Source organism: Squalius cephalus (genome assembly GCF_949319135.1).
Source record: "Squalius cephalus genome assembly, chromosome: 23".
NCBI classification, from domain to species: domain Eukaryota; kingdom Metazoa; phylum Chordata; class Actinopteri; order Cypriniformes; family Leuciscidae; genus Squalius; species Squalius cephalus.
In genome coordinates this window covers 24340088-24367973 of record NC_137144.1, presented here as the reverse complement: position 1 = coordinate 24367973, position 27886 = coordinate 24340088, and the positions used below count along the sequence as shown (strand labels likewise).

The window sequence follows — 27886 nt, the reverse complement described above, 5'->3', positions numbered from 1 at the left end:
GGAGAGATAGTTACTGAGTTAATTAACTATGTTCCTAAATACGATCAATCCATAACATGTTTTTAACATACGATCCATAGCCTAACTGTTAACGGGATTCATTTCAGTATGGTTAATGTACCCCTTCATCCTTCTCTAATCATAATAATCATAAACCATTTATCAGAAAACACACACTAATACATGCATGATGTACTGTGTACAGTATACATGCATACATACATACAGGCTACATATACACACACGCATATATATATATATATATATATATATATATATATTATATATATGCGTGTGTGTGTGTATATGTAGCCTATGTATGTATGTATGCATGTATGGGAAATTATCCGTGAAAATCTTGAAATAATGCGCAGCTGCCTTGAGTCTCTCCAAACGGCCACATCCCTGCCACTGGAGTCCTGCCACTCCCTTATTCACCTGCCGCTCTTCACCAGGTAACAACACATCGGAAAATCTTTAAACATGGCTTTATTTTGACGCTTAGATGGCGTAATTTGAGGTTTTAACGATTCATTTTGATATAGAACGTTTTATGCATAAATATATAGCCTATATAATCATGATTGAACCTTGACAGATTTAATCATGCACGGAGTCATCAAAACTTTATTCATCGTCATCGTTATTTTAACGGGTTTGCTGACGTTCTTTTATTTTGACGGGAAGGTTTGGAGTAAAACTTCAGCAAAGGTTTTAAGGTATGTGTCACTTTATTGTCTTTCCTACATCACTCTGTACCTGAAATGTCCCTTAAAATGATTTTTGTAGCTTTCCTAATGTGTTCCGATTGATTTAGTCAAATGAAATAATATTTTTGACTTCAGTTTTGACGTTATTACCTCATGAAGCACATTTTTAAATCAGGGATCTTAAAACGTTTTGAACGTGTCTGATATGATAATGACAATGCCCTTATATTGGGCTACTGAAATGTTAGACAGAAATATTTTCATGTTGACCATAAAGAGCGTTTCTGTTTCCCCCCATCCCATAAAAACTACGTTGACAGTGATAAAACATGTACTGTAATAAAATATTAGAAGTTTTCGTAGTATTCATAAGTAGCCTACATAGTGATCATGTCAAGAAAATGCCTATTTCCTGCTCTTAACAGACATATTGTGCTACTGAAATGTTAGACGGAAATATTTTCATGTTGACCATAAAGAGCGTTTCTGTTTCCCCCATCTCATACAAACTACGTTGACAGTGATAAAACATGTTCTGTAATAAAATAGTAGAAGTTTTCGTAGTTTTCGTAAGTAGCCTACATAGTGATCATGTCAAGAAAATCCCTATTTCCTGCTCTTAACAGACATTGCTTTCACTTCATCAGGCTCTTAATGATTTATGTAATAAGAATAAGTAAAACACAGTGTAATCACCATGGGAAAATCTCAGAGTAAGAGTTTTGCCAGATGAGAAGTGTATTTATGTATCATATTTTTACTATTTAAATTAATTTTAACTGTACCTTATTTCTCTTTTAATTTATTTATTATTATTATTTTATTATTATATATTTACTATTATATTTTTATTATTATATATTTATTATTATATTTATTATTTTATTATATATTATTATTATAACTGTTTTAATTTTCCTTGCTTTTATTTTGTGATTATTTTAACACATTTCTGCAAATCACTTTAAATTGCGCATGGTGTATGAAATGTGCTATATAAATAAACTTGCCTTGCTTAATCTTTTTGGATATCAAAAGGCCAGGCTTTTCAAATATCAAACATCAATAGAAGAAAATCTAAGTGAAGTAGTTGAAGTTAAACTTCCCAATATACTTGAAGTAGAAAATTCTGTCACAAGGTTTAAATAATATAAAATACTTCAAATCTGTGTATGCTATGCACACAAGGAATTATGTTAATTATTAATTACTTGCAGTCATCAATCTTTAATTTGTGGGCTATTATAAGAACACACACACACACACACACACACACACACACACACACAACAACAACAAAAAAAAACATTATGTAATAAATAAATAAATAAGATAAATCTCACTGAAGGAAGATGCCCCATTGATTCCCCTGAACAAATCTATTAACTTTAGATGGTAAAAATGTAGGTGAATGTAGGCTAAATTTTCACCATCTGTTGAAAGTGGCACCAGGAAGAAGATCTCAATATCAACACAAATGAGGAATTTTGGAAAACAGTTTGCAGAAACACTTTTATCTTAAGTACAAACATAAACATCCAGTTAATTCAGTATAAAATTGTACACAGAACACACATAACACAGCACAATATGTTTAAAATGGGACTAGTAACTTCCGATAGATGTACTAACTGCAGTTTTACACTGGACACTTACCTTCATGCACTCTGGCTATGCCCACCGGTTAATCAGTTCTGGATAGATGTCGCTAATAAACTATCAGATTTCTTTAAAATTAAGTTATGAGTATTATTGAATACATCATTCTACAATTATTTGTGGATTGAGGACTTTTATGTATGTATGTGTAGTGTAATATATACTGTATGTATATATATATATATATATATATATATATATATATATATATATATATACAGTGGTGGTCAAAATTGATGGCACCCCTGATAAATATGATAAAAAATGGCTGTAAAAAATAAATCTGCATTGTTTATCCTTTTGATCTTTCATTCAAAAAATTCACAAAAATCTAACCTTTCATTGAAGTAAAAGAATTGAAAGTGGGGGGTAAATCACATTATAAAATAAATGTTTTTCTCCAAAACACGCTGGCCATAATTGTTGGCACCCTGTTATTAAATACTTTTTGCAATCTCCTTTTGCCAAAATAACTGCTCTGAGTTTTCTCCTATAATGCCTAATGAGTTTGGAGAATAACTGACAAGAGATCAGAGACCATTCCTCCTTACAGGATCTCTCCAGATCCTTCAGATTCACAAGTTCATGTTGGTGCTTCTCCTCTTCAGTTCAGCCCACAGTTTAGGGGACTGGGACGGTCATGGCAGAAGCTTCATTTTGTGCTCAGTTACCCATTTTTGTGTTGATTTTGATGTTTGTTTTGGATCGTTGTCCTGAAGGAAGATCCAACCACGGCCCATTATAAGATTTCTAGCAGAGGCCGTCAGGTTTTGATTTTTTATCTGTTTGTATTTGCTAGAATCCATAATACCATGTATCTGAACAAGATGTCCAGGACCTCCAGCAAATAAATAGGCCCACAACATATAAGATTCAGCAGTATATTTAACCGTAGGCATGGGGTACTTTTTATCCCTGTTTGCACCAAACACATCTGGTGGGTTTGCTGCCAAAAAGCCCTTTTTTTGTTTCATCTGACCATAGAATCCGGTAGAACAACTGAATATGCTGGAGTTTGTTTTTGGATGAGCGAGGAGGATTTTTCTTGAAACCCTCTCAAACAACATGTGGTGATGTAGGGGTTGTTTGATATATTTTTTTTAGGCTTTCTGACCCCCAAGACTCAACTAATCCCTGCAATTCTCCATCTATGATCCTTGAAGAGTCTTTGGCCACTCAAACTATCCTCCTCACCGTCCATTAATACAATATAGACACACGTCCTCTTCCTGGCAGATTCGTAACATCTTTAGTTGATTATGACTTCTTAATTATTGCCCTGATGGTCAAAATGGGGATTTTCAATTCTTTAGATATTTTCTTACAGCCACTTTCTATTTTGTGAAGCTCAACAATCTTTTGCTGCACATCAGAACTATATTCTTTGGTTTTACTCATTGTGATGGATGATTCAGGGGATTTGGCCTTTGTGTTTCCTCATATTTAAACTCCTGTGAAACAAGAAGTCATAGCTGGACAATTTCATGTTCCTAGTCACCCTGGTGTGCTTAAAAATGTAAATATTAATGGGAAAATACTTCAGAGATATTTTTCTCATAAAAAATTCTAGGGGTGCCAACAATTATGGCCAGCGTGTTTTGGAGAAAAACATTTATTTTATAATGTGATTTACCCCCCAATTTCAATTCTTTTACTTCAATGAAAGGTTAGATTTTTGCGAATTTTTTGAAGGAAAGATCAAAAGGATAAACAATGCAGATTTATTTTTTACAGCCATTTTTTATCATATTTACCAGGGGTGCCATAAATTTTGACCATGACTGTATATATATATATATATATATATATATATATGTGTGTGTGTATGTATGTTTGTATGTTATGTTCTATAAGCTATACTTCTTTTTATTTTTTATATGCAAAGCTGCATATTATTGCTATTTATTGTTGTTGGTGATGGTGGTAGTAGGGATGGTGGTATTGGTATTGATATTATAAAAACATTTGTACTATTCGCTCTCTTCTGCTATAAACAACATTTCAGAAAACATTACATATAAATATTTATAATTTGTAAACTATATTTTATTAAATATGAATGATCTGGGTCAGGTGACTGTTCTAGGTGCTGTCGGCGGGTGCGACTGGCACTGTCGGCATGGTCATTACGAACTCGGCTTTTGGGTTGACTGGCCCCTCCCTTTTACCACCTTTGCCCCCAATCCCTTCTCTCATGTAAAGTAAATGTGTTGGATGGATATCTGGGCTGGATGTGGTGTCTCTGGCTGGGGTGCTAACCGGTGCACACCAGGGTCCAAGCCACAGATTACCAAAAAAAAAAAGTAGCTTATAAATTTACCCTGTATAAGCTACTATGTTTTGTTAACTTGCAATAAAAAAATAAAAAAATAAAAAAATATATATATATATTTTGTCATTTTTATTCTCGCAAATTTGAACACCACTGCTTGAGGTTACCTGACAAATCCATGAATGAACCAACCAGATTACAAATAAAAATGTTATGATAGTTATCTCTTATAGGTAACCCTAAGAGCTTCGTGCTGGTTTAGGAGGAAATTCGATACGATCATTCCTGCTTCACTTTTATTTGGTTATATGCAAACTGTACTCAAATACGCTTTTTTTTATCTATTCATACAAGTTTTTCAAGGTCTCAAGGTCTCAAGGATACAGAGATTCCAGACTTTCACAAAATAAAGTGAGTCGATTAATTTAACTTATTTGTGCAACCTAGAACCTGTATCTTCCTTGTTTTTGTTTTTTAATAAATTTTTTTGTGTGTGTGTGCATGTCTCAGTATAGGGCCTTTTCACAATGATAATCCAGTGCCCTGTACCTGCCAAAAGACTGATCCTGCAAACAGGTTTGTGCCAAAAGATGAGCTGGATGACTTGCAGAAACGGCGGGCAGAAGAGTTCAGAAAACACCAGATCAGGTTTCTCACAATTTGTCTGATCTTTTCACAGCTAAAAGAAAATAAATTACTTAACATTTACATAAGACTAAAGTGGTTGCACTTTATTTTCCAGTACAACGGTTGAGGTTAGGGTGCCGTCATTTATAAATGACTTTGTCCTATTAGGGTAAATCATTTTTGGCAAATTGTCTGAAACTTCTCACACATTGGAATTCAAAGATGTCTGAAACGAGAAGCAGAAAATTGTTTGACGGATCCATCTTTAATCTCCTCTCTGCCTGCAACTGGCAGATCTCACCCATCGGTTGAAGCCTAGAATAGTTTAAAGGGTAACTCTCGCCAAAATACAACCTAGGATCTTTTTTTTTTTAGAGTGTGTGTGTGAAGTTTTAGCTCAAAATACCCCACAGATATTTTTATATAGCATGTTAAAGTTGTCACTTTTTGAGGGTGAGCAAAAACGCACTGTTTTGTGTCTGTTCCTTTAAATGCAAATGAGCTGCTGCTCCCGGCACAGAGGGCGGAGCTTCAACAGCTTGCACTCACACAGACATGCACTGACAATTTCTAAAACCTTTAGCCTTTTATGTTCAAACCGGAGTTAGACAATGATGGAGAGACTAAAGAAGAAGTGACAACATGTAGAAGCAACAGGACATTTCTGAATGGTTAGTTGATGAATGTACTTTATGTGTAGTTGTCTTCTAGTCATTGATTAGCATATTCTGTTATGATAATCTGTAAATCGTGTTCCGGGGTGGGGTTTATGTAAATTTTAGGGTTAGTGATGTCACTAACCCGGGAGGAATGTTGTGTAGTCCCTACCAGCCGTTTGTTGTAGTCCAGGGGTGCCCAATCCTGCTCCTGCCGATCGACTGTCCTACACAGTTCATCTCCAACCCTAATCAAACACACCTGCCTTTAATTTTCAAGTGATCCTGAAGACGTTAATTGGTTGCTTCAGGTGTGTTTGATTAGGGTTGGAGATGAACTGTGCAGGACAGTCGATTGGCAGGAGCAGGATTGGGCACCCCTGTTGTAGCCCTTAAAAAACGATTTCTTTAAAAGCAAATATCTCCCTTTGTTTTGAACTTTGAGCATTGTAACTTTGCAGATGTTGTTTATGCTCAAACAGCAACATTACACTCTAACTAAAGTTAGAAAAGTGAAATCATACTCAACCACCCCTTTAAAAGGATAATTAGAATGGAAACGCCACTTTTAAGTTTGACCGTATTTTCGTTTTCGGTCAAATTGCCTTTTGAATGGGAGTGCTAGGGGCACTTCTATGATAGCATCAAAAATCGCTATTTTTAAAACACTAAGAAGGCTCGACACAACATGAAACTTTGCTGGAAGTATCACCAGGGGCTCTACACATGAACTCGAGCATTGAGAACATTGTTTGTGTACACAGAGTTTACTAAAAATAATTTTGAACAACTCACTGTCTCTGTGTCCGCTGGCATTTTGATAGTCAAAAATAGTCGATCTCCGAATGCGAATGAACTGACTCTGAATTTTAGTATTGCTTCTTATATGAGGATCCTTTTTCAAATACAAGGTCAATATTGATTTTCACTAACGACAAAACAACAAATTATCTGTGAATTTATATGGAATTAAGCTTTAGGAGCTTTCCATCTTTACTCTCCTCCCTGTTACGTTGCATTCGGAGATCGACTATTTTTGACTGTCAAAATGCCGGCAGACACAGATACAGTGAGTTGTTCAAAATCTTTCTTTTTAGTAAACTCTGTGTACACAAACAATGTTCTCAATGCTCGAGTTCACGTGTAGAGCCCCTGGTGATACTTCGAGCAAAGTTTCATGTTGTGTCGAGCCTTCTTAGTGTTTTAAAAATAGCGATTTTTGATGCTATCATAGTAGTGCCCCAAAAGGTAATTTGACTCCCATTCAAAAGGTAATTTGACCGAAAACGAAAATACGGTCAAACTTAAAAGTGGCGTTTCCATTCTAATTATGCTTTTAAACGAAAGTTTGCCTCGATTCACAAAAAGACCCTAGGTTGCATTTTGGCAAGAGTTACCCTTTAACTCGAACACTCCTAATGTCTTCACTTCCTTGTTTCCAAAAATGTCAAGCACATGGCAAAAAGATCTTAATTTTATTATCTGAAAGTGATGTACGGAAGCTTGTTTTCAACAGAGAATAAGAAATAAAAAAGGTAATTGAGACTTTTTTTATCTCACAATTCGACCTTTTTTCTCAAAATTGCGAGTTTACATCTCTTTTCATGACTTTTTTTTTTCAGAATTGCACAATTGCGATTATTTGGCCTATTGTCTTTTAAATGCTTATTTCTTAGCATAATTTATAAATGACAATGTCCCAAAGAGAGGGTTAACAAAAATAGTGGCATGTGTCTCCCAGGACAGGGAAAGAAAACGATGTTCTTATTCTCGCCCCTGCCAACACCCCACTCCAGTATCCAATCAGAGGATTCAGAGTGACTCCCATGAATAAAACACTCATTCCTGGTGAGTCTGATTTCTGCTGATCCTTTATTTGATTTCAGATGATCTCAGCTTTCTCAAACACGTCAGGTTACCGAGAGACATAGACTACCAGTCAAAGTTTTGTAATAATGAAGATCTTTTGAAATTTTTGAAAGAAGTCTCTAATGCTCACCAAGGCTTTACTGTATTTTTGATCAAAAATACAGTAAATATTGTGAAATATTATTACAATTTAAAATGACTTTTCTTTCTATTTGAATATAATGTAATTTATTCCTGTGATCAAAGCTGAATGTTCAGCATCATTACTCCAGTCTTCAGTGTCACATGATCCTTCAGAATTCATTCTAATATGATGATTTGATGATCAAGAAACATTTCTGATTATGTTGGAAACAGTTGTGCTGCTTCATATTTTTGTGGAAACCTTGATACACTACCATTAAAAAGTTTGGAGTAATTGAGATTAAAAAACAGAAAAGAAATTAGAAGAAATTAAAACTTTTATTCAGCAAGGGATGCGTGAAATTGATCAAAAGTGACGTTAAACACATTTTTAATGTTACAAAAAGATTTTTATTTAAAATAAATGCTATTCCTTGAAAGTTTCTACTCATTAAAAAATCCTGAAAAAAATATCATGGTTTGAAAAAAAAGAAAGCAGCACAACTGTTTTCTACATTGCTAATTATTGCTAATGCCATTATTAATATTTGAGCACTACTAATAATTAAGCATAGATGAGCATCAAATCAGCATGATTTCTAAAGGATCATGTGACACTGAAGACTGGAGTAATGATGCTGAAAATTCAGCTTTGATCACAGGAATAAATTACATTTTACAGAAATAAATTACATTCTATTTTGAAATTGTAATAATAGATATTACAGATATGTAATTTAGATATTACTTTAATGTAATTTGATCAAATGAATGCAGCCTTTGTGAGCAGAAGAGACTTATTGAAAATCCTAATTATTGCAAAATGTTTACCAGTAGTGTACAGATATTATTGTTAAATATAAAAAAAGTAATATGACATAAATGCATTTCTATCTATATTAATTAAAGAAATGTATCATTATTAAAGGTCTAGCGCTGCAAACACAAAGCAGAGCAGTTTACAAGGTTTGTTCGGCTGAAAATGTTTTTCTTTTCTGTCTAAAGGTGGTGGGTTTTTTATACCTCAGTCATTGGTTTGTTTAAGACGGTCTCTGTGTGTTTTTCCTCCTTTCAGTCGATGCTTTGTGCACTTTTGATCAAAATTTGTTAAATGTGGGTGGATTTTTTTTAAAAGAAGTCGTGATGTTAAAGAGAATAAAATTAGCTCATATGATCTGAAACATCTCCAGGTGTCTCTAAGGGTGCAGAAAGGGCTGCTCTCAGTGCTGGATGTTCAGGAGGGTGAGCAGGTGAACGGCCAAAATGAGAAACATCTGAGCATCTCATCCAGCAACCTTCAACAGCTCAATGATCTTCTGAGCAGAGTGACCTACACCAGCACCGTCTACCACATCAAGACCCAAGACCTCGGTACGTAACCTATAGTTCACTTAGTCATCACACTCGCATGTCATTCTAAACCTGCTTGACTTTCTTTCTTCTGCTGAACACAAAAGGAGATGTTTTGATAAATATTGGGGTCCAAAAGAAATTAGACCCCATCGACTTTTATTGTATGGACAAAAACAAAAACAAAAAACAATGTTTTTAAAATGACATGGAATATGGACCACTTTGAGGATACTTTTTTTAAAAACTAATCTGAATGTACTGACTTGCTCATTTCCAGTTATATGTACAAACATTAATTTTATACATGTTTTCATGTCTTTAGCGTACTTCTCTTTTGAGAACCATGAGGTCATATTCCCGATTGAAATCAGACGTCTGTCAGTTCCTGTTCTGTTTGACGTGGGAAAAGGTCAGCTCAAGTGTTAAGACATTATTTTATATTCTTACGCTTCTGAACAGTTTTATTTTAGTTATTTTTAATTTAATTTTAAGTTTTAGTCATTTTTGTCAGCTTTTGTCATTTGTATTTTAATATTTCTATTTAGCTTTTATTTATTTTTATGTTTTAGTCTTAGTCATTTTAGTACTTCAGCTTAAACTTTAAGTTTTCAAACAACATTTCTATTTTTTTCCCCAGGTTTTTTTAAGTTTGTGTTTTTCATTTAATATTTATATTTTATTTTACTTCAGCTTTATTCAATTAATGATTTTTAATACATTTAGTTTAAATTAACAGTAGCTATGTTTCCATCTACCTTTTGCAATATTGGATAAAGAAAAGAAAACAAAAAATTATCCGATAAGAAGACATGCGCATAAACCACGATGGAAACACATTTGCTGAATAAATCCCTCGATACTCAACAAAAAACTCATACTTACCAAATGTAACCGGTGCTACTCGACCCACTCCGAGCGGATTCGAACCGGGGTCTCTGCCATTGGAGGTGCACGCTAACAAGAACGCTAAAGACCACAGCCTCTACACTGTAAAATATTTCTAACCTCTCCAAGTCAAAATTTTCTAGTGACTGGTCACATCTAAATTTTTTAATTGGCCCAAGTGCAATTCTTGTTGCAATAGTCTGTTAACATTGGCTCAATGAGAAATAATACGTCAGACTAATTGAAAAATGTAGACGTTATCAGTCACTAGAAATTTTTGACTTGGGGATGTAATTTTTTTTTACAGTGTAGCATCAGCCGCTAGCACCTCTTGAGGCCAGGAGAGTGAGGTTTACACGCACAGCTCGTACTGGCCTACATCCGTTACACTCACCCCCCAAACCTCAATCCCATCTGGGTCACGGCACCAATAAACTGGTTCTACTCGACCCGCTCCATGCTGGATTCAGCCTCTTGAGGCCAGGGGAGTGAGGTTTACACATACAGCTCGCACTGGCTTACATCCGTTACACTCACCACCTAAACCTCAATCCCATCCGGGTCACGGCACCAATAAACTGGCTCTACTCCACCCGCTCCAAGCTGGATCCAGTCTCTTGAGGCCAGGGGAGTGAGGTTTACACGCACACACTCACCCCCAAACCTCAATCCCATCCGGGTCACAGCACCAATGAACTGGTTCTACTCGACCCGCTCCAAGCTGGATTCAGCCTCTTGAGGCCAGGGGAGTGAGGTTTACACGCACAGCTCATACTGGCCTACATCCGTTACACTCACCCCCCGAAACCTCAATCCCATCTGGGTCACGGCACCAATAAACCGGTTCTACTCGACCCGCTCCAAGCTGGATTCAGCCTCTTGAGGCCAGGGGAGTGAGGTTTACATGTACAGTTCGTACTGGCCTACATCCGTTACACTCACCACCTAAACCGCAATCCCATCCGGGTCACGGCACCAATAAACTGGTTCTACTCGACCCGCTCCAAGCTGGATCCAGCCTCTTGAGGCCAGGGGAGTGAGGTTTACACATACAGCTCATACTGGCCTACATCTGTTACACTCACCCCCTAAACCTCAATCCCATCCGGGTCACGGCACCAATAAACTGGTTCTACTCGACCCGCTCCAAGCTGGATTCAGCCTCTTGAGGACAGGGGAGTGAGGTTTACACGTACAGCTCGTACTGGCCTACATCCGTTACACTCACCACCTAATCCTCAATCCCATCAAGGTCACGACACCAATAAACTGGTTCTACTCGACCCGCTCCAAGCTGGATCCAGCCTCTTGAGGCCAGGGGAGTGAGGTTTACATGCACAGCTCTTACACACCTATGATTTACACTCTGAAATGCAATACATTTATAATGTATGAAAACAGTGGCTTCCCTGATTGCAGCAACTTCCATTTTTATTTCAGATTTTTTCGTGCCAGTTTCCCAGAAAGTGACGATTTTGTTCTCTGGAACGCATGAGATGGAAACGGTTCTTTATCCCAACTGTTTTATGCAATAATCCAATTTTGCGCAGTTAAATTTGCACCTTTGGATGGAAACATAGCTTGTAACAACACTGCTTCTGAACAAATGATAGATCTAATCACAGATTCTTTATTATGTGAACACAATCACCACACTGACCTGTAATGGGCACATGATTCTCTCCCTCTCTCTCTCTCTGTAGACGTAAACTCCCAGGTGACTGTACTAATTAAAGCATTTTTGAGATATAAAGAACTAAATGTCCTCATCAATAGTATCCGTCAGCTCTACCCAAAAATAAAGATCATTATTGCTGATGACAGTCTGAAACCAGAGAAGGTGGTCGGTGACAATATAGAACACTATGTAATGCCCCCTGCACAGGTACAAACATCAGGTTGTTTAAACTGAATGTTATTGTAATTTGTTTGAAGTATAAAAGTTTATATATATATTGTTTGGCCTTTCAGGGCTGGTTTGCAGGCAGAAATCTGGCAGTGTCACAGGTCACCACTAAGTACTTCCTGTGGGTGGATGATGACTTTTTGTTCCTGAATGAGACGCGTATTGAGAGCTTTGTGAACATTATGGAAGCCGTTCCTGAACTAGATGTGGTAATTATGTAAATTGTATCATCTTGATGACCTCAAATACATATAAAAGTTGGGGTCAGTAAGATCTCTTCTGCTCACCAAGGCTGCATTCATATGATCAAAAACAGTACAGTAGTAAAAACAGTAATTTTATGGAATATTTTTTTTACAGTTTTAAAAATGTAATTTATTCCTGTGATCAATACAATACAGTCATCTTTTTTGTAGTTAGGCTATTATTCATTCATTCGGTCTCTCTCCATCAGGTTGGTGGTGAGGTAGAAGGAAATCAGTTCTTCTTTAAGCTGGAATATGAGGAAGGGAGCAGCGAGGAAGGCGGCTGTATCACGCGGGTATCAAGTCGTACCCACGCGCCTCTGCCAGGTTTTGACAGCTGCTTCTTCGTGGATGGAGTTGTCAACTTCTTCTTGGGCCGGACGGATGCTGTGCGAAGGATCGGCTTTGACCCGTTCCTCAAAAGAGTGGCTCACACTGGTAGGTGGACTATAAAGTGTTGATTGAAAACATCCACATCAAATTAAGTCACACGATGCGTTCTGGATGAAGTCTGTTGTTTAATTATTTCCTAATAGACCTGCAAAGTGAAACTAAATTTGACAATAATTTACAACATATTTTATGAAGAGATTAAAGGGTTAGTTCACCCAAAAATGAAAAGTCTGTCATTAATTACTCCCTCATGTCGTTCATTCTCATGTTACGCATCACATTTGAGCTTCAGCAAGAACCAATGAGGTTTGTTCTCACATGTCAAGCAGGTTCAGTTGAGCTTCAGATTATGTTCGCTGATCAATGTTTAAATGTGAATAAAAGCCTAAATTAAATCTGTTCGTCATATAAAGCGATCAAGTCTCTTCAGAATTTGGACTAAAGCACTCAATTCAAATGGATTAATTTTACGATCTCTTTATGAACTTTGAAGCGTCAAAGTAGTAGTTGCGTAGCTGTCAATGGAGGGACTGAAATCTCTCAGATTTCATCAAAAAGATTTTCATTTGTGTTCTGAAGATGAACGAAAGTCTTACGGGTTTGGAACGACATGAGGGAGTAATTAATGACAGAATTTTCAGTTTTGGGTGAGCTATACCTTTAATGTTTACATGGTTTAGGTCATAGGTGTTCTCTTACGAGAGGTTCTCTCGTATTGCGTAAGTTGCTTACGCTACGCTGCCCTACAAAGGCAAAAGACCTTAAGTCGCTAGAGTGTGGAACTGAGAAAAATGACTTTAAAGATTTTTAGTTGTCCCGCAAAATTAATTATAGGTATAGGACACTGGAAATCTGGCAAATAGATGTTTTAGTAATGGAAATTATATACATAAAAAAATCTTGAGCTCAAACTTGACTTTTGACCACTATTTTAAAGTTACTGTACTCTGCCTTTGTATTGTCAGCAAAAAGTGAGAAGTCATGCCAAGGCAAAAGGCAGTAACTTCCACATTATCAATATTTAGTTGCTGATCACCATTAACAAAATCATTATTAACACCTGTATAAAATCTAGTGATCATGGCATTTATTTTGTATGATTTACAATTATTTATAGCCATCTACTTATTGCTATCCTGTGCTTTGGTTGCATTCTGATGGCATTATTAATACATTTGACAAGACAAAATACCTCCTATTAGTCCAGCGTTGACTCGACCGCGTTTAGGGCGGGGCTGAAGCGAAGTTTTGGCACTCTGCCAGCTAGTTTGCCGAGCTTTAATTATTGGTTGTATTCATCTGATACGGCAATGTGTATCGTTTTTCTGTCAACTCTGCATAATCCTTCGCGATCGATATCGCACGTTTGTCGATGGAGCAGACCATACTAAATGTTCTGACCGCTCTGAGGACATCAGAAGTTAGAGCGACTGATGGCAGCTGTACAAAGTACACAGGCTACACCGTAATTTTAATTTTAATGGACATTAAAACAAAGGCAGATAACCGTACAATCTGGTAGGTAGCATTATTTGTTTGAACACCGGCACAGTAACTTCATATTGACACGCGGCTAAACAAAGGCAGAGCACCGTAACTCGTAATTTGAGCGTTCCAAAACAAAGCCAAAGAGCGGTAACTGATGTTACGGTGTTCTGCCTTGGTTTCTCATGGGCTTTTGGAAGTTACTGTTAAGACAAATCATTATTTTCTCGAAAAAAAAACGGAATTGATTCAAGATACTTATCCACATGATAAAGAAGGTCTTGAATGTGCCAAAAATATAAATAACTCATTTTCGACCAAAAACGAAGTTACGGTCTTTTGCCTTTGCACGGCAGTACGGGTAAAGTCATCTTTTCTCGAGATATGAAGCCAAAAAATTATCCTTAATTTTTGTATTTATTGTCAACGCAGTGCAGCAGCTAGCAGACCTAGAGCGGCTGTCTAGCGCGCTCATTGGCTGCCGTGCGGCATCTGCAGCAGCTAACTACTGAGCCCCGCGTGACATCACGCCCAATGGGGGCGCGCGTGTATATAAGGAAGGGCTCGGGGGCTGCTACCCTGATTTTCATCTCTTCAGCGAAGCTCTACGCATCCTGAATCCTGAGAGAAGCTGCCGCCGTGGAAACAAGCGACTAGCAAGCAGAGGAAAGCGCCTAAAGAAGCCGGTCGTCTTCGCCGCCTTCAGCCATCCGTGCCTGCCACGCTATCCGGCGACAAAGTATCCTTTTTCACTGCTCTAAAGCTGTGTGTGTTCGCTGCTGCGACACACACTCTCTCTAAAAGAGCGTGAGCGTTTTTATAAAATTGCCTCGCAGTTCCTGTGGCTCGTGCCGAGCCCCGCTCAGCGCCGGAGACCGCCACGTGATCAGCGCTCTCTGCCTGGGTCGAGATCATGCAGCCCTCGCTCTCTCGTCGGGAGGCTGCATCCACTGCGAAGAGCTTTCAATGTCGACTCTGCGGGCTCGACTTGAAGTGTTCGACGCCGAAGCTGTCACTCCGCCCGTCACTGCTGGACCGCGCAGGAAGAAGCCACTCTCACGTCTCCTCGGCGCTCTCACAGGTTGACGGCGCCGCCGAGAAGGGGTACAACACTATCCCCCCAGTGGAGGAGGCGGTAGCAGCGCACCTTTGTCCGCCCTCTGCGGGATGGCGCTCAAAGGCTGCCCTCCCGTCCAAAGCGTGCAGGGCAACATCAGCTCTTGTCGGCCACGCTTTCTGTGCCGCAGGACAGGCTGCGTCCGCCCTACATTCTATGGCAGTCCTGCAGATCCTCCAGGCCGATCTCCTCCGCGAAATAGATGAGAAGGGCCTGGACCCGGCCGCCATTACAGATTTGAGAAGCGCGACGGATCTCTCCCTCCGCGCTACTAAATCTGCGGCCCAGGCGATTAGAAGGTGCATGTCGTCGCTCACCGTCACAGAGAGGCACCTCTGGTTGACGCTCGCCGACATGAGGGAATCTGAGCGCTCTGCTTTTCTCAACGCGCCGCTCTCCCCCACCGGCCTCTTCGGCCCAGCGGTAAACGGGATCGTTGACCGCTTCTCGGAGGTGCAAAAGACCACGCAGGCCATGAACCTTTTCCTGCCTCGACGCTCTAGCTCTGCTGCAGGCCGCTCTCAAGATCAGCCTCCTGCGTGAAGCTCTAACCAGCGTCCAGCCCAGCCTCCGTCTTGGCAGCGACGACAGGGCGGCCGCCCTAGATCGCGCTCAGCCAGCCGTCACAGACCGCCTCCCCCGCGGGGACCCCGGCCCAAGATCGCGCTGAAGCCCGAGCACGCAAAGTCCTCCTAGCGGCCGCAAGGAGGAAGAGGAAGTCCCGCTGCGACCGGACCACCGTCAAAATACCCCGCTTTGTCAGTCCCCTTGAGCAAGGCTACTGCAGAAGTGTATTCGGCAGCCAACGAGCCGGTAAAACTACCCGTTTGCCTGCACACAACCGCCGTTTTTACGGCGACTCAGAGAAATCTCAAAAAGAGTGTAATGTCTGGTTATCCGTCTCAAGCCGCTGGCATTTTAAGTGTAGAAAATGTGCCCATGTCTCAGTGTTCACCCCTACACACAAGCACGATAACCCCCGTGTCTCTCACAGAGCCCACTCTCATAAAGCTGGCAAATGCTGCTCGAGTATTAAAATTAGGAAATGTGCCCACGAACCCATGCCCACACCTACTCACTGTCCGCTCTCTCACACTGCCAAAGTTACCTCTCACCGACCGGTCATGTTATAAATGTAAGTCCTGTGCCCGCTCACGAGCGCTCACACTTACTGACAAACACTTTACCCCCGGCGCTGCTCGCGCGTCCCGGTTTTCCCACAAAATGTTCCCCGTCCAAAGCAACCGGGACATCGTGTGTAAAACGACCAGCCATCGCTGTCAGCGAGCCACCGTATCCAAGCACCGAGAGCGTGCGCTCCGCGCTCATACCTCTGAGTCAGGTTATCAAGCCCACGAAGTGCGGCAATCGAAACCCGGAGGCCATTCTGCCCTTCTACATTTGTTAGGTTTTACAACCTGGAAGTTCCCGCCTTGCAGGCTAAAATTTTATCAGTCTAACGGTGTGTATGTTCTGCCCACAGTGTTCGTGCGCAGTCTACTCTCACTTGACCTAGCTCTCCTGGTTGAGCTGCACTATAAGGGTTGATGTTCTTAATATAGACCGGCAGCGCCGCTCTGTATCCCCCTACGGTGTGCTTATGTACATGTGTTGGCCCGCGTTGCTGGCCACCTGATTCCCACTAATTTATGTTCCCCGGGTTTCCCCTGGGACTCATGTAGTGGATGCTCGGCGCGCATGGCGTTGACAAGGGGTTCCCGTAGCATAAGCAACTTACGCAATACGAGAGAACCTCTCGTAAGAGAACGTACTCGGTTACCTAATGTAACCTCGGTTCTCTCTAGAAGAGGGAACGAGTATTGCGTAACCTGCTGTGCTCGCGCCTCTAGCTGATTTCGCTTCAGTCGATGAAAACCAGGGTAGCAGCCCCCGAGCCCTTCCTTATATACGCTAAAGCCACGCCCATTCTGGCGGGCTCTGATGCGTGAGTGCGCCCGCGCGCCCCCATTGGGCGTGACGTCACGCAGGGCTCAGTGGTTGGCTGCTGCAATTGCCGCACGGCAGCCAATGAGCGCGCTAGACAGCTGCTCTAGGTCTGCTAGCCTGCTGCACTGCGTTGACAATAAATACAAAAATTAAGGATATTTTTTTGGCTTCATATCTCGAGAAAAGATTACTTTACCTGTAGCGTAAGCAACTTACGCAATCTTCTAGAGAGAACCGAGGTTACATTACGTAACTGAGTACGATTTAAAACATGGACATAGTACAAACAATGCAGGCAATCTGGATTTACTTACCAGGAACAAAACACGTTTATGACTCAGAAATTGACATATCTTATGTTAAATGGGAATGGAGTTCATTCATGATCCATGTTGAACAATCTATGGACATACCAGCTGAGATAATACGCATGTGATCAACAGCACCTTAAACTTTAATGATGTCAAAGAATAACAAACCTTCTGTGGAATGTAAAGGTTACATGAATGTTGAAGGTTCTTTATGGAACCATCAATGCCAATTTATTTTTTATTTTTTTCAATTATATACAGAATTCTTCGTTGACGGACTTGGAGATTTATTAGTTGTCAGCTGCAAAGGTCTCAGAATTGGTCACCAAAAACGCAGTCACACAGACAAGTACGGTTCCTTCAGGCATCCTCCCCAAAGTGATTCACAGGCAAAAATGAGTCACCATTTTTTCAAGAACCATCTAAAATGCATGAAATACTAAGGGACTCTTCAGGTGACATATGCTTTTCCTCACACCTTATTAATAATTAAATAGATTTTTTTTTTTTTACTCTTTCAATCATGGACACATCTGTTCGTTCTTTATAATGACTATTTTGGTCACACTTTACAATAAGGGTTCCATTAGTTAAGGTTAGTTAATGCATTTACTAATATTAACTAACACTGAGCAATACATTTGTTACAGTATTTATTAATCTTTGTTATCGTTAGTAAAATACAACTGTTCATTGTTAGTTCATGTTAGTCCAAGTCCATTAAATAATATTAACAGATACAACTTCTGATTTTAATAATGTCAGACAGACAAACAGACGTGTTTCTTATGGTGCCCATAGTGATTGTTAAATGATTGATATGAGACATTTGATGTAAACCACTACCTTTTGCTAAGTTGTGATTTGTTAAGTCCTAATCCTTATCTTATTGGAGCATGGTAGGGAGGTGGGTGCCTTTTTGATTTATTATCCGTTTTCTCTTGGTTATGATAATTAGGGAGGGAAGCTTTTGTACTTTTTTTGTTTATCTTAATTCTAGGTTAGTATCTCTAAAATTAGTTAGCTTTGTTTTGTTATTTGTTTTGGCTTTTCCCCCTCCTGAAGCTTATGTTGCTCCTTTAGTTTTAATACTCTTTGAGTAGAGATTTTACTTAATTCGTAACAACTGTTAACACTATTTTTTTTTTTTTTTTTTTTTACATTTTATAATAATAGCAAAGTAACACAAATGTACAAATTAAAATTATGTTATGAATAATGATCAAAACATGTCACTCTGAACATTCATTCAACCTCATGCATCCTGGGATGTATTGTCAGCTGGTTTTGACTTGACTTTTTCCTTCAATATTACTTTAAGTAATACGAGTTGGATCTTGTAACTAAAGAGCATTTGAAATGTAAATGAGGGTAACGGGTAATGAGCTCAGGATAATGAGTGTGAATTTTATAGTGTTTTATATATATATATATATATATATATATATATATATATATATATATATATATATATATATATATATTAGGGCCGTCAAAAGATTAATCGTGATTAATCGCATCCAAAATAAAAGTTTGTGTTTACATAATATATGTGTGTGTACTGTGTATAATTATTTTGTATATATAAATACACACGCATGCATGTATATATTTAAGAAATATTTGCATACATATACTGTATATATATTTATATAGTTTATATTATATATAAATATAATTTTTTTATATATAAATAACAAATTTTTCTTAAATATATACATGCATGTGTGTGTATTTATATATACAAATGTAATTATACACAGTACACGCACATATATTATTAAAAACAAACTTTTATTTTGGATGCGATTAATCGCGATTAATCTTTTGACAGCCCTAATATATATATATATATATATATATATTGCTCTTCTTAGAATGTAATTCATAGGGTTTTTTCATATACTGCATACAAACGTATTTAAGTGTACACTACAGAATGTTAAAGTTATGCTGAATTGTTGTTGTTGAAACAAGTGTAGCCAAGTCAATAGGGGGTGATGTCATGGGGTTGCGCTTTTAAACTGCCCTTGAATACGCCACTCCAATTTTATGTAGGTACGATTTTATTTATTCAGCGTCCACCGCTCATCCAGTTCAACATGAAAGCATTTAAAGCACACATCTAAAATCAGGAGACCAACAACCACAGCTTGACTTGGCTACACAAGTTTACAAAACTCAACATGTTTACCAGTAGGTCATTTTCTCTCTCTCTCTCTCTCTCTCTCTCTCTCTCTCTCTCTCTCTCTCTCTCTCTCTCTCTCTCTCTCTCTCTCTCTCTTTCTCTCTCTCTCTCTCTCTCTCTCTCTCTCTCTCTCTCTCTCTCTCTCTCTCTCTCTCATATATATACACTGTTGAACTAATCTGCATTTCTGAACAGAATTAAACTGATTTTGCATGCTTTATGTAAAAAGGACCCAACTGCTTTAAAAAGTAAGTGATTTCTGAGAAAGTCATCTTCATTTATATAGCGCTTTTAACAATATTCAATTCATATAATATTCAATTCATATAATTCATATTCTGTTATATCAACAGAAACACTGTTGATATTTGAAATCAACCCAAACAGACACGCCCCTCCATTCATTGCTCCTCCCCCAAATTGCACGAACACGCAATGCAAGAGTTGATGTCTCTTTATCATAGCAGAAGCGAAGCAAAATAATGCTTTGTGAAAAATAAAGTGAAGATGATGAATGAACTTCAAGGGAGAGCAAAAAAATTAACATACAGTAAGTAGGCCTTAGCAAAGCCAATGTTACTCACGAATGGAGCAGAAACAACACAGCGTTTGTTTTCAGGTCTAACCAATTCGGTCTCTCCAACGCTGGAAAGCTTTTCTAATATTAATGCGGGTCCTAAAGCTCTAGCCTGATCATAACCCTTCTTTTTCCAGTAATATTCCTCTGACCTTTTCTCTTTTGTAATGTCTCTCGGCCATTTGTCTTCAAATCTCGCTCTTGCTCACTCAGTCTCTCTCCTCCTGCATCATGAGTAGACACACCCCCAGCTGCTGATTGGCTACAAGAGTGTTGTGGTGCTCAGTCTGATCCATTTCTCAAAAATCACTTACTTCAACTTTAAGTGTCAGTAATGTATTTTATTGTTTAAATTCTACAGGACTGTAAATTTACTGATGCCACCAAAGAGGATCATCAGTTCTTTAAATAGGCCGTTTCTGTTTACTGGATTCACACTTCTGTCATTTTCATAAAATACATTGTTGTGCCAATAAAAAGTTATTTCTCTGTTGTCATTTTATTTTTTTGAGAATAATGAATTTTTTGAGAATGTCAATATATGTGTTAATGTTCTTTAACAGAGAGTCGTAAGTTTATGTGTAAGCACTGCAGTAGCTCTGTTTAAATACATTATTCATATACATATATCCACGTGACATAGCAGCGTCCAGCAATATTATCTGCCTGCAGAGCCGGAGGCTGCATTTTCAGGACCCCACTTCTAGGACCGCATTTCTAGGACCCTAGTTTTTTGTGACAGCGCCACCTACCGACTCGGAGAACCGCAATCTCAGGAACGCATTTCCAGGACCCTAGTTGTGCCAGGCAGTATTTCCACCCACCCAGTTTTATTAGAGTTTTACAGTTTTATTACACCCAAATACTACTTTATTTATTGCAATTAAACCTGGTTCCTAGGAATGTTGAGAAATTATTGGGTCTAAGTAGCATAATATAATAACTCAAGTAAAATAAACAAGGAATCATGTTATAGTCTTTTCAGTCACTAGATCGACCACATTTTCAAGTATAGAGGGAAGACAAGGATGACTCTGGGGGTAGATTGTGTATATTTTACAAAATAATATATCACACCTCAACTTGAACACACTAAATATTTTACAAAATAATATATCACACCTCAACTTGAACACACTAAATATTTTACAAAATAATATATAACAACTTAACTTGAACACACAAAATATTTTACAAAATAATATATAATAACTGAACTTGCACACACAAAATATTTTACAAAATAATATATAATAACTGAACTTGAACACACACAAAAACAAATTTGTTCATGATGTGGACCACAAACAGAACTTCATGGACAACATCATCACTGACTCCTAAGAGAGAGAGAGAGAAAGAGAAGTGAATTAAATAAGGAACATTTAGTTGAACATGTTCTACTCTCTAATTTTTTTTTTTTCTTAGTTACCAAACAGTGCACACATATCAATTAATGTTCATAATACTATTATTGCATACTGTTCAAAGATTTGAAAAAAAAAAAAAAAGGTTTTGATGTTGTGGGAACAAAGGTTCTAGAAACACTCATGTCAATAAAGCCCATCTCAACTGAGGAAAAAAAAAAAAAAAATAGAGAGATGCAAGAAATCTGAATAGAAATAACATTGACACGACTTTTTTTCTGACCATATATATATGAAAGCACTTCATATAGCATACAGTACACAGTAAATGACACAATCTAACACGTGGTATTTTAACAGTCAATTATTATAATGGCCTCTCTGATATGTCTGACTATTAAAATGTCATGTCTCAACCAACATTATAAAACCATGTCAAAATGAAGAGACGTAGGCTACATATAACATGTATTGTGGGTAACGTTAAACAGGCTGACTGTGAGCACGTGACAGTGAAAACATTACGATTATTTTAACTGAATTAAAATGGAAAAACAATGCGTAATTAACAAGCTTTCAGAACGAACATGCTACAGTTTTATTGTGCTGTCAATAAGTCAACACAGGCTTATCACGCAACAGTTCCGTTAAATGAACGTGCTAACAATTCATTTTCAAGCATTAGAGGCTAATATGATGGGTGATGGCTATGCATTCAAGACTATTTATTTAGCAAATCACCATCACGTTTGCTACGTTAACTTTCCAATTAAATGCATCGCAATTGTAAAAATTTATTCGCATTTGATACTCACACTCTGATTGTCGTCCATCTTCGCTGCTTCACTGGTCCTCTAATTCGGTAGGTGGCGCTGTCACTAAAAACCTAGGGTCCTAGAAATGCGGTCCTAAAAGTGGGGTCCTGAAAATGCAGCCTCCGGCTCTGCAGGCAGACCCTACTCGCGTCCAGCCAAAGAGGGTTCGCAGTCGGGTTTGTACACAAAGTGAAATATCATACGGTTTAAAATTTGAAATTTAAAATTTACTTAAAATAATGTTTCCAAAATGGTTTCAGTGGTTCATCAAGTTGTAACAGGGTAAAAGGCACTTCTGCATTCGCTTTACGGCCCTATATCTGCTATAACCGCACTATGCAAGTTTGCCAGATCGGGTCGCGTTTCTGTAGTTCGAATGAGACATAAGACACTACAAATTTGACTTGCTTTACGGCAAGCGTTACAATAGTCATTATTTAGATTTTCTTCATTTCTAATGTCGCAATACATCATACTTTCATAAAATCATGCAACATACTCTACCTTGTCAGTGGATGTAGTTCATTCCAAAGCCGGTGCTGGATAAACAGCGAGCGAGCGTGCGACGGTATGCTGTGGTAGGCTAAATTATTTACGACAGCGGTAATGGACAATTCCGTTTCCAACCACTGGAATAGTTATATGACTTTTTTCGGGTTGAAAGGTGGTCGTCTTGCACCCCCCAAGCGCCTGTGAGCGCCTGTGAAAAAATCGGCTAAATTTCTGTCATTATTGCGCTCCCTCACACTGTTTGAACCCGAATGAAGAACTAGCCTCTGGTATCTGAGAGTCGCCAACGAGTTTTTCGACAGTGTTGTCAAATATCTATTCCGAAGCTGGGGGAGCTCTATAGAGAAACCTGCGAGCAAAAAGTGAGAATACAGCAAAGAAATTCCCAAAACTGCATAGCCCTGTTTTAATGTCAATCCGAGATTAGAAATAGCAACAGAAGAATATCTTTAGCATCAATCCACAGTAGTATAGATAATACGACTGCATTTCATAATGTTGGTGTTGGTGTTCACCAAGTTGTTTTGCACTGGGATTTCTCCCCTTCTCTCCCATGAAAAGAGGGGCTGGGCTGGGCTGGGCTGGGCGGGGGCGGGGGTCGTACACACTAGAATTGCTAGGGAGGCATGGCCTGCGTTGCGTGTTCTGGCAAAACTATCAACAAAATCCTGTTTATCCTGTTGACTGATTAGCAGCAAATCCTCATATTAGAATGATTTCTGAAGGATCATGTGACACTGAAGACTGAAGTAATAATGCTAAAAATTCAACTTTGATCACAGGAATAAATTGCATTTCAAAATATATATTCAAATAGAAAACAGTACTTTTAATTATTTTACAAAAACAGTTTTCTTCACAAAACTCTGGATTTTTGGTTGTACCTTTTTAAGTCCATTGAAGGAGGGAGAGTGTTTTCTGGATTAAAGACACATCTCTTTAGACAAGCATTCACATAATGCACCTCATGACCTTGTACTCCAGTTATATCAGATCAAATGCACAAGATTATAATTTTTTAATGTTATGAACAGCAGCTACACTATAGCCTGGCTAACGTCAGACCTCTTCTCATTGAGACGTGGTCTGGGAACCACATGTTCATTTTCTCGTATTTGAGGCGTGGTTTATGAATGCCCAGAGCCGTTTATTGGGTGCTACGAATGTCTATCAAATGCGCCTGTACGTACACTGTTAAATGTCACTGTAGATTTAGCAGCACAGTACTGTAAAAACCTACAGTACAATACTGCATTTCTATATTACAGTAAAGTACCGTAATTTGCATTGTATTGTGGGTAATTTTGTTTGAGCGGGAACATTTTACAGTACATTTTAGTGTTGCTGTAACCTGGCTGTAATATGCCAGGCAATAATACAGGGTTGCTGTAAACAGAGAGCGCGCGCGCCGCCCGACTGACGTCAGAGCACAACTGCAGGCAGATCGCAGCAGATCACTCGCTGGATGAATGTATCTCACTCTGCGGATATCTGGAAATTTGGTAAGTTAATTTTGAATTTTATAATAAGGTTTTAGGATTTTACACTATAGTGTACAAATGACAGTGGAAGTTTAGCCAGCGACGGTTGCAAAAACACCGTTAGTTAGATCTGCTCTTTCACCCCGCTGCTTGTCTCGACATTTTCAAATCTAGATGACGTATGTAGAGCGACAGAAATTCGACGAGGAAGAAGACGCGCTGCGCTCAAGGCAGCATGGGGAAACCCAGGCTATAGCTACGCTAACTATTTTCCATGAAATTATTTTATGAAGACTTCAGATGCTCCAACACCTGTGAAGAGATGACTCCAGCACCTGCGAGGACTAACATTTTCAATATATCGTTATCATTATGTTACAACTTGTAATTAATTACTTCAAATACCTATTTGTTTCTGCCTTACATTAATACATTATTAGCTAACTGTGTGATTTGTATATACATTTCCGTAATACATTACTTGGACAGAGTCACCTCTGATAGCAGATCACTCTAAATTTTAATTTTCTGTAAAGCGCTAGCACACACACATCTGCAAGATGTCTGTTAAAGATCACTTCATCTGGAAAGCATCCGCTGTTTACTAACATCTGATAGACGTATTTAAGATGTCAGTTTTACATACGTTCTAAATCATAAACATCTTAACCCTTGAAATGCTTTCAAATATGGTTCTGCTCTCGCTCAGATTTTACGCGTGCGTGCTCAAACTTTGTCCAGTGTGCTCTCGTGTATATCTCCTTGCTCTTTCTCTAGAATTGTCTTCTGGTTTGTCCAGAAACCTGCCATTTTCACTACAAGGATAATTTACCAAGCAAGCCCAACACCTGCAGTCTTCGCAAGGGACTTTCCCCGTCTTCATGGCAAGTTGCAATGGTTTGTGGTCAGGTCAGATTACCTCAGAGTTTGTCATGTATTGTAAAATCGTATCAATGCTCAGACATTCCACAACCTAACAAACGCTGAATGAACATGTTCAGTCAGGTGAAAACAAACCAGTTTGTTGTTGGCGTTTGTCTGTGCGGTGTGAATTGGCCTTTAGACATTTTCTTTAGACAGAAAACGTCCCATAGACACATTGCAGATGAGCAAACACAATACGTCTTCCATATGTAAACACGCACATCAAATAGACGTCTCCGTGATGTAGGCCTACGTGTGCTATCAGGGATACAAATAAATGTGAATTGAATTGAAGATATTTTGCAATATTACTGTTTTTATTGTATTTTTTATTAAATAAATGCAACAAGTATTTTGCCTGACTATAAAATATATATTTATAACTCTGACTATATTAGATGTACTGTATAATTTATATCCATTATGAGCTCCTGTATATTCAAAAGTTAAAAAAATTAAATGCATTTTACTCTGCCTATGGTATAACTATGCTAACATTTACTTGTGAAATTACTAAAATAAATTGTAGCTCTTTATTAATTAATAATCTAGATTTTAATAATATATGTATCATAAACTGTCAGTTAAAGCTTCGATCTAGAGCATTTTGCAGTGTTTTACACTGGAAGACACGGGAACGTCCAAACGAATGGTGTAAATGAACCTGGAACCACATGCAAAATAATAAAAAATGTATTGAGCAGTCTGTGATGTTTTCCCTCACAGGTTCAGAAGCTGAAGACGTAGAGATCCTGTCTCAGGTGGGGCTGAATGGCGTCCCATGTGACGCACCTGTGGCAGATCTCATCGCAGCGAAATACACCTGTCAGAGATCCGCCGGCCACGGAGCCGTCCGAGAGTTTGCCGAGTACATTCTGACGATGAAGAAAAAGAGCTCGTCACACGTGAACCAGGATCGCATTGACAGGGTTCATTTTTAAAGAGTATTCCAGTTTCAGTTTTAAACAGTCAGTTTGTGTTTAACATGACATCGGATCTAATTTGAATTAATAACACACCTGTGTGTGTCTGTGAGCAATAAAACAGTTGTGTTTTACTTTATCTTTTTACTTGATCTCTCTCTCTACATATTTACTCATTTCTTCAAATTCAATATTTATTTACTTATTGCATAACATTTTATGGTTTCATGTTTAATCTTCTGCTATGTGTAAAGGAAATGTCCTGTCAATGTTATCAAGGAGAGTGTTGTGCAGACGTATAGTTTTAAGTCACACAAGTTTTTAGTTATTAGCCGTGTGGACACGACATGCAAATGTTCTACTTCTAATCAAACACACCTGATTTTATCATCTCAAACTTAGGGAAACATTGGATGTTGCAACACTGTTGCTGTGTCACCAGGAACAGGTTGGGCAAACAATGCAGCAAAAAATGGCTGCCCACTGTTCTGTGTGTGCCCATTGTTTGCAGTATGTGTGTGTGTGTGTGTGTTCACTACTCACTGCACCTAATGTGTGTGTGAACTCACTGGATGGGTTAAATGCAGAGAACAATTTCTGAGTATGGGTTACCACACTTGGCCTTCACATGACGTTATGAGTACTGTGAAGTAAAAGTACAAAAGAAACTGAAACTTAATTAAAACCATTAAATTTAGAATACGTAACTCAATTCTCTTGCATTTGAAACAGAAACCCTTTTAAATTCTAAAAATAATGATCTTGTGCAAAAACTATAATATGAAAAAATAACAGAGTTTTAAGCAATACAGAGTTTTAAGCAATGCATGCTGGGAACGTAAAAGTCTTGGCAGAAAGCGATGCATAAGGATGTAGTGTAACGACGCCCAGTTCCAGGAATGCACTAATACTTTGTTGGTAGTATCAGTTTGCAACAATTATTAGTTAACACTAAGTTGTCAACACTTTCTGCCAGGACTTTTATGTGCTTTTCCCTTATCACTAAAGTGACGTCGTCGTCCGGGTTAGCGGTAGCATGAGCCGTCAGGCAAGTGTTATTTAAATAAACTCCTGATGTACTTACAAACTTTCCAATGCCTCGTTTTATGAGTACAGAACCTATTTGTACTAATGTAGAAGTTTGGTGCCATTCTGGGCATTATTAGTGGGGTAATTTACCAGATACATCCTTGGATCCATTAGCGCCTGCACTAAGCCATTCGGCTGATATCTCTAAATAAGCTCTAACTTTAATAATGTTCGACCTAGGGAAAAAAGGCTTTGGGGGGGGGGGGGGGTTTGGCTCGAGGTCATGGTGCAAAGGACCCTAGGTTGAATTTACTCCGAACCAATCCTTTAAGGGTGCATGCTGAAGACGTGTAAAGTCTATTTCATTTGTCTCGGGTGGGGCTGAATGGCATCCCATGTGATGCACCTGTGGCAGATCTCATTGCAGCAAAAGTCTATTTGCTTGAAACACAAATTAGATGAGTTCAAATTACTCAGAAGTCTGATGCAAATAGTTGCCTCGATTTTTTGGAGT

The 27886-nt window shown here is 38.5% G+C and overlaps 2 protein-coding genes across 2 annotated transcripts in view; both read left to right on the top strand.

The window, feature by feature from the left end:
• LOC307151281 (N-acylneuraminate cytidylyltransferase B-like) overlaps positions 1-26436 on the top strand; it is a gene marked incomplete at its 5' end in the record, with an annotated part of 151949 nt that extends 125513 nt beyond the window's left edge. Inside the window, one exon of the mRNA XM_079859233.1 lies at positions 26147-26436. Coding sequence (XP_079715359.1) covers positions 26147-26361 — 215 coding nt within the window. The 3' untranslated portion in view covers positions 26362-26436. The remainder of the gene's footprint in view (positions 1-26146) is intronic.
• Positions 412-18932, top strand: LOC307150885 (beta-1,4 N-acetylgalactosaminyltransferase 2). The gene is made up of 12 exons (XM_079858478.1): positions 412-455; positions 599-719; positions 4996-5052; positions 5152-5289; positions 7666-7772; positions 8845-8882; positions 9107-9287; positions 9592-9678; positions 11858-12039; positions 12126-12269; positions 12515-12743; positions 17820-18932. Exons 2-12 carry the CDS (start codon positions 607-609, stop codon positions 17999-18001), a joined length of 1458 nt encoding a protein of 485 aa, XP_079714604.1. The 5' UTR covers positions 412-455; positions 599-606; the 3' UTR covers positions 18002-18932.
• Positions 26437-27886: the final 1450 nt, after the last annotated feature.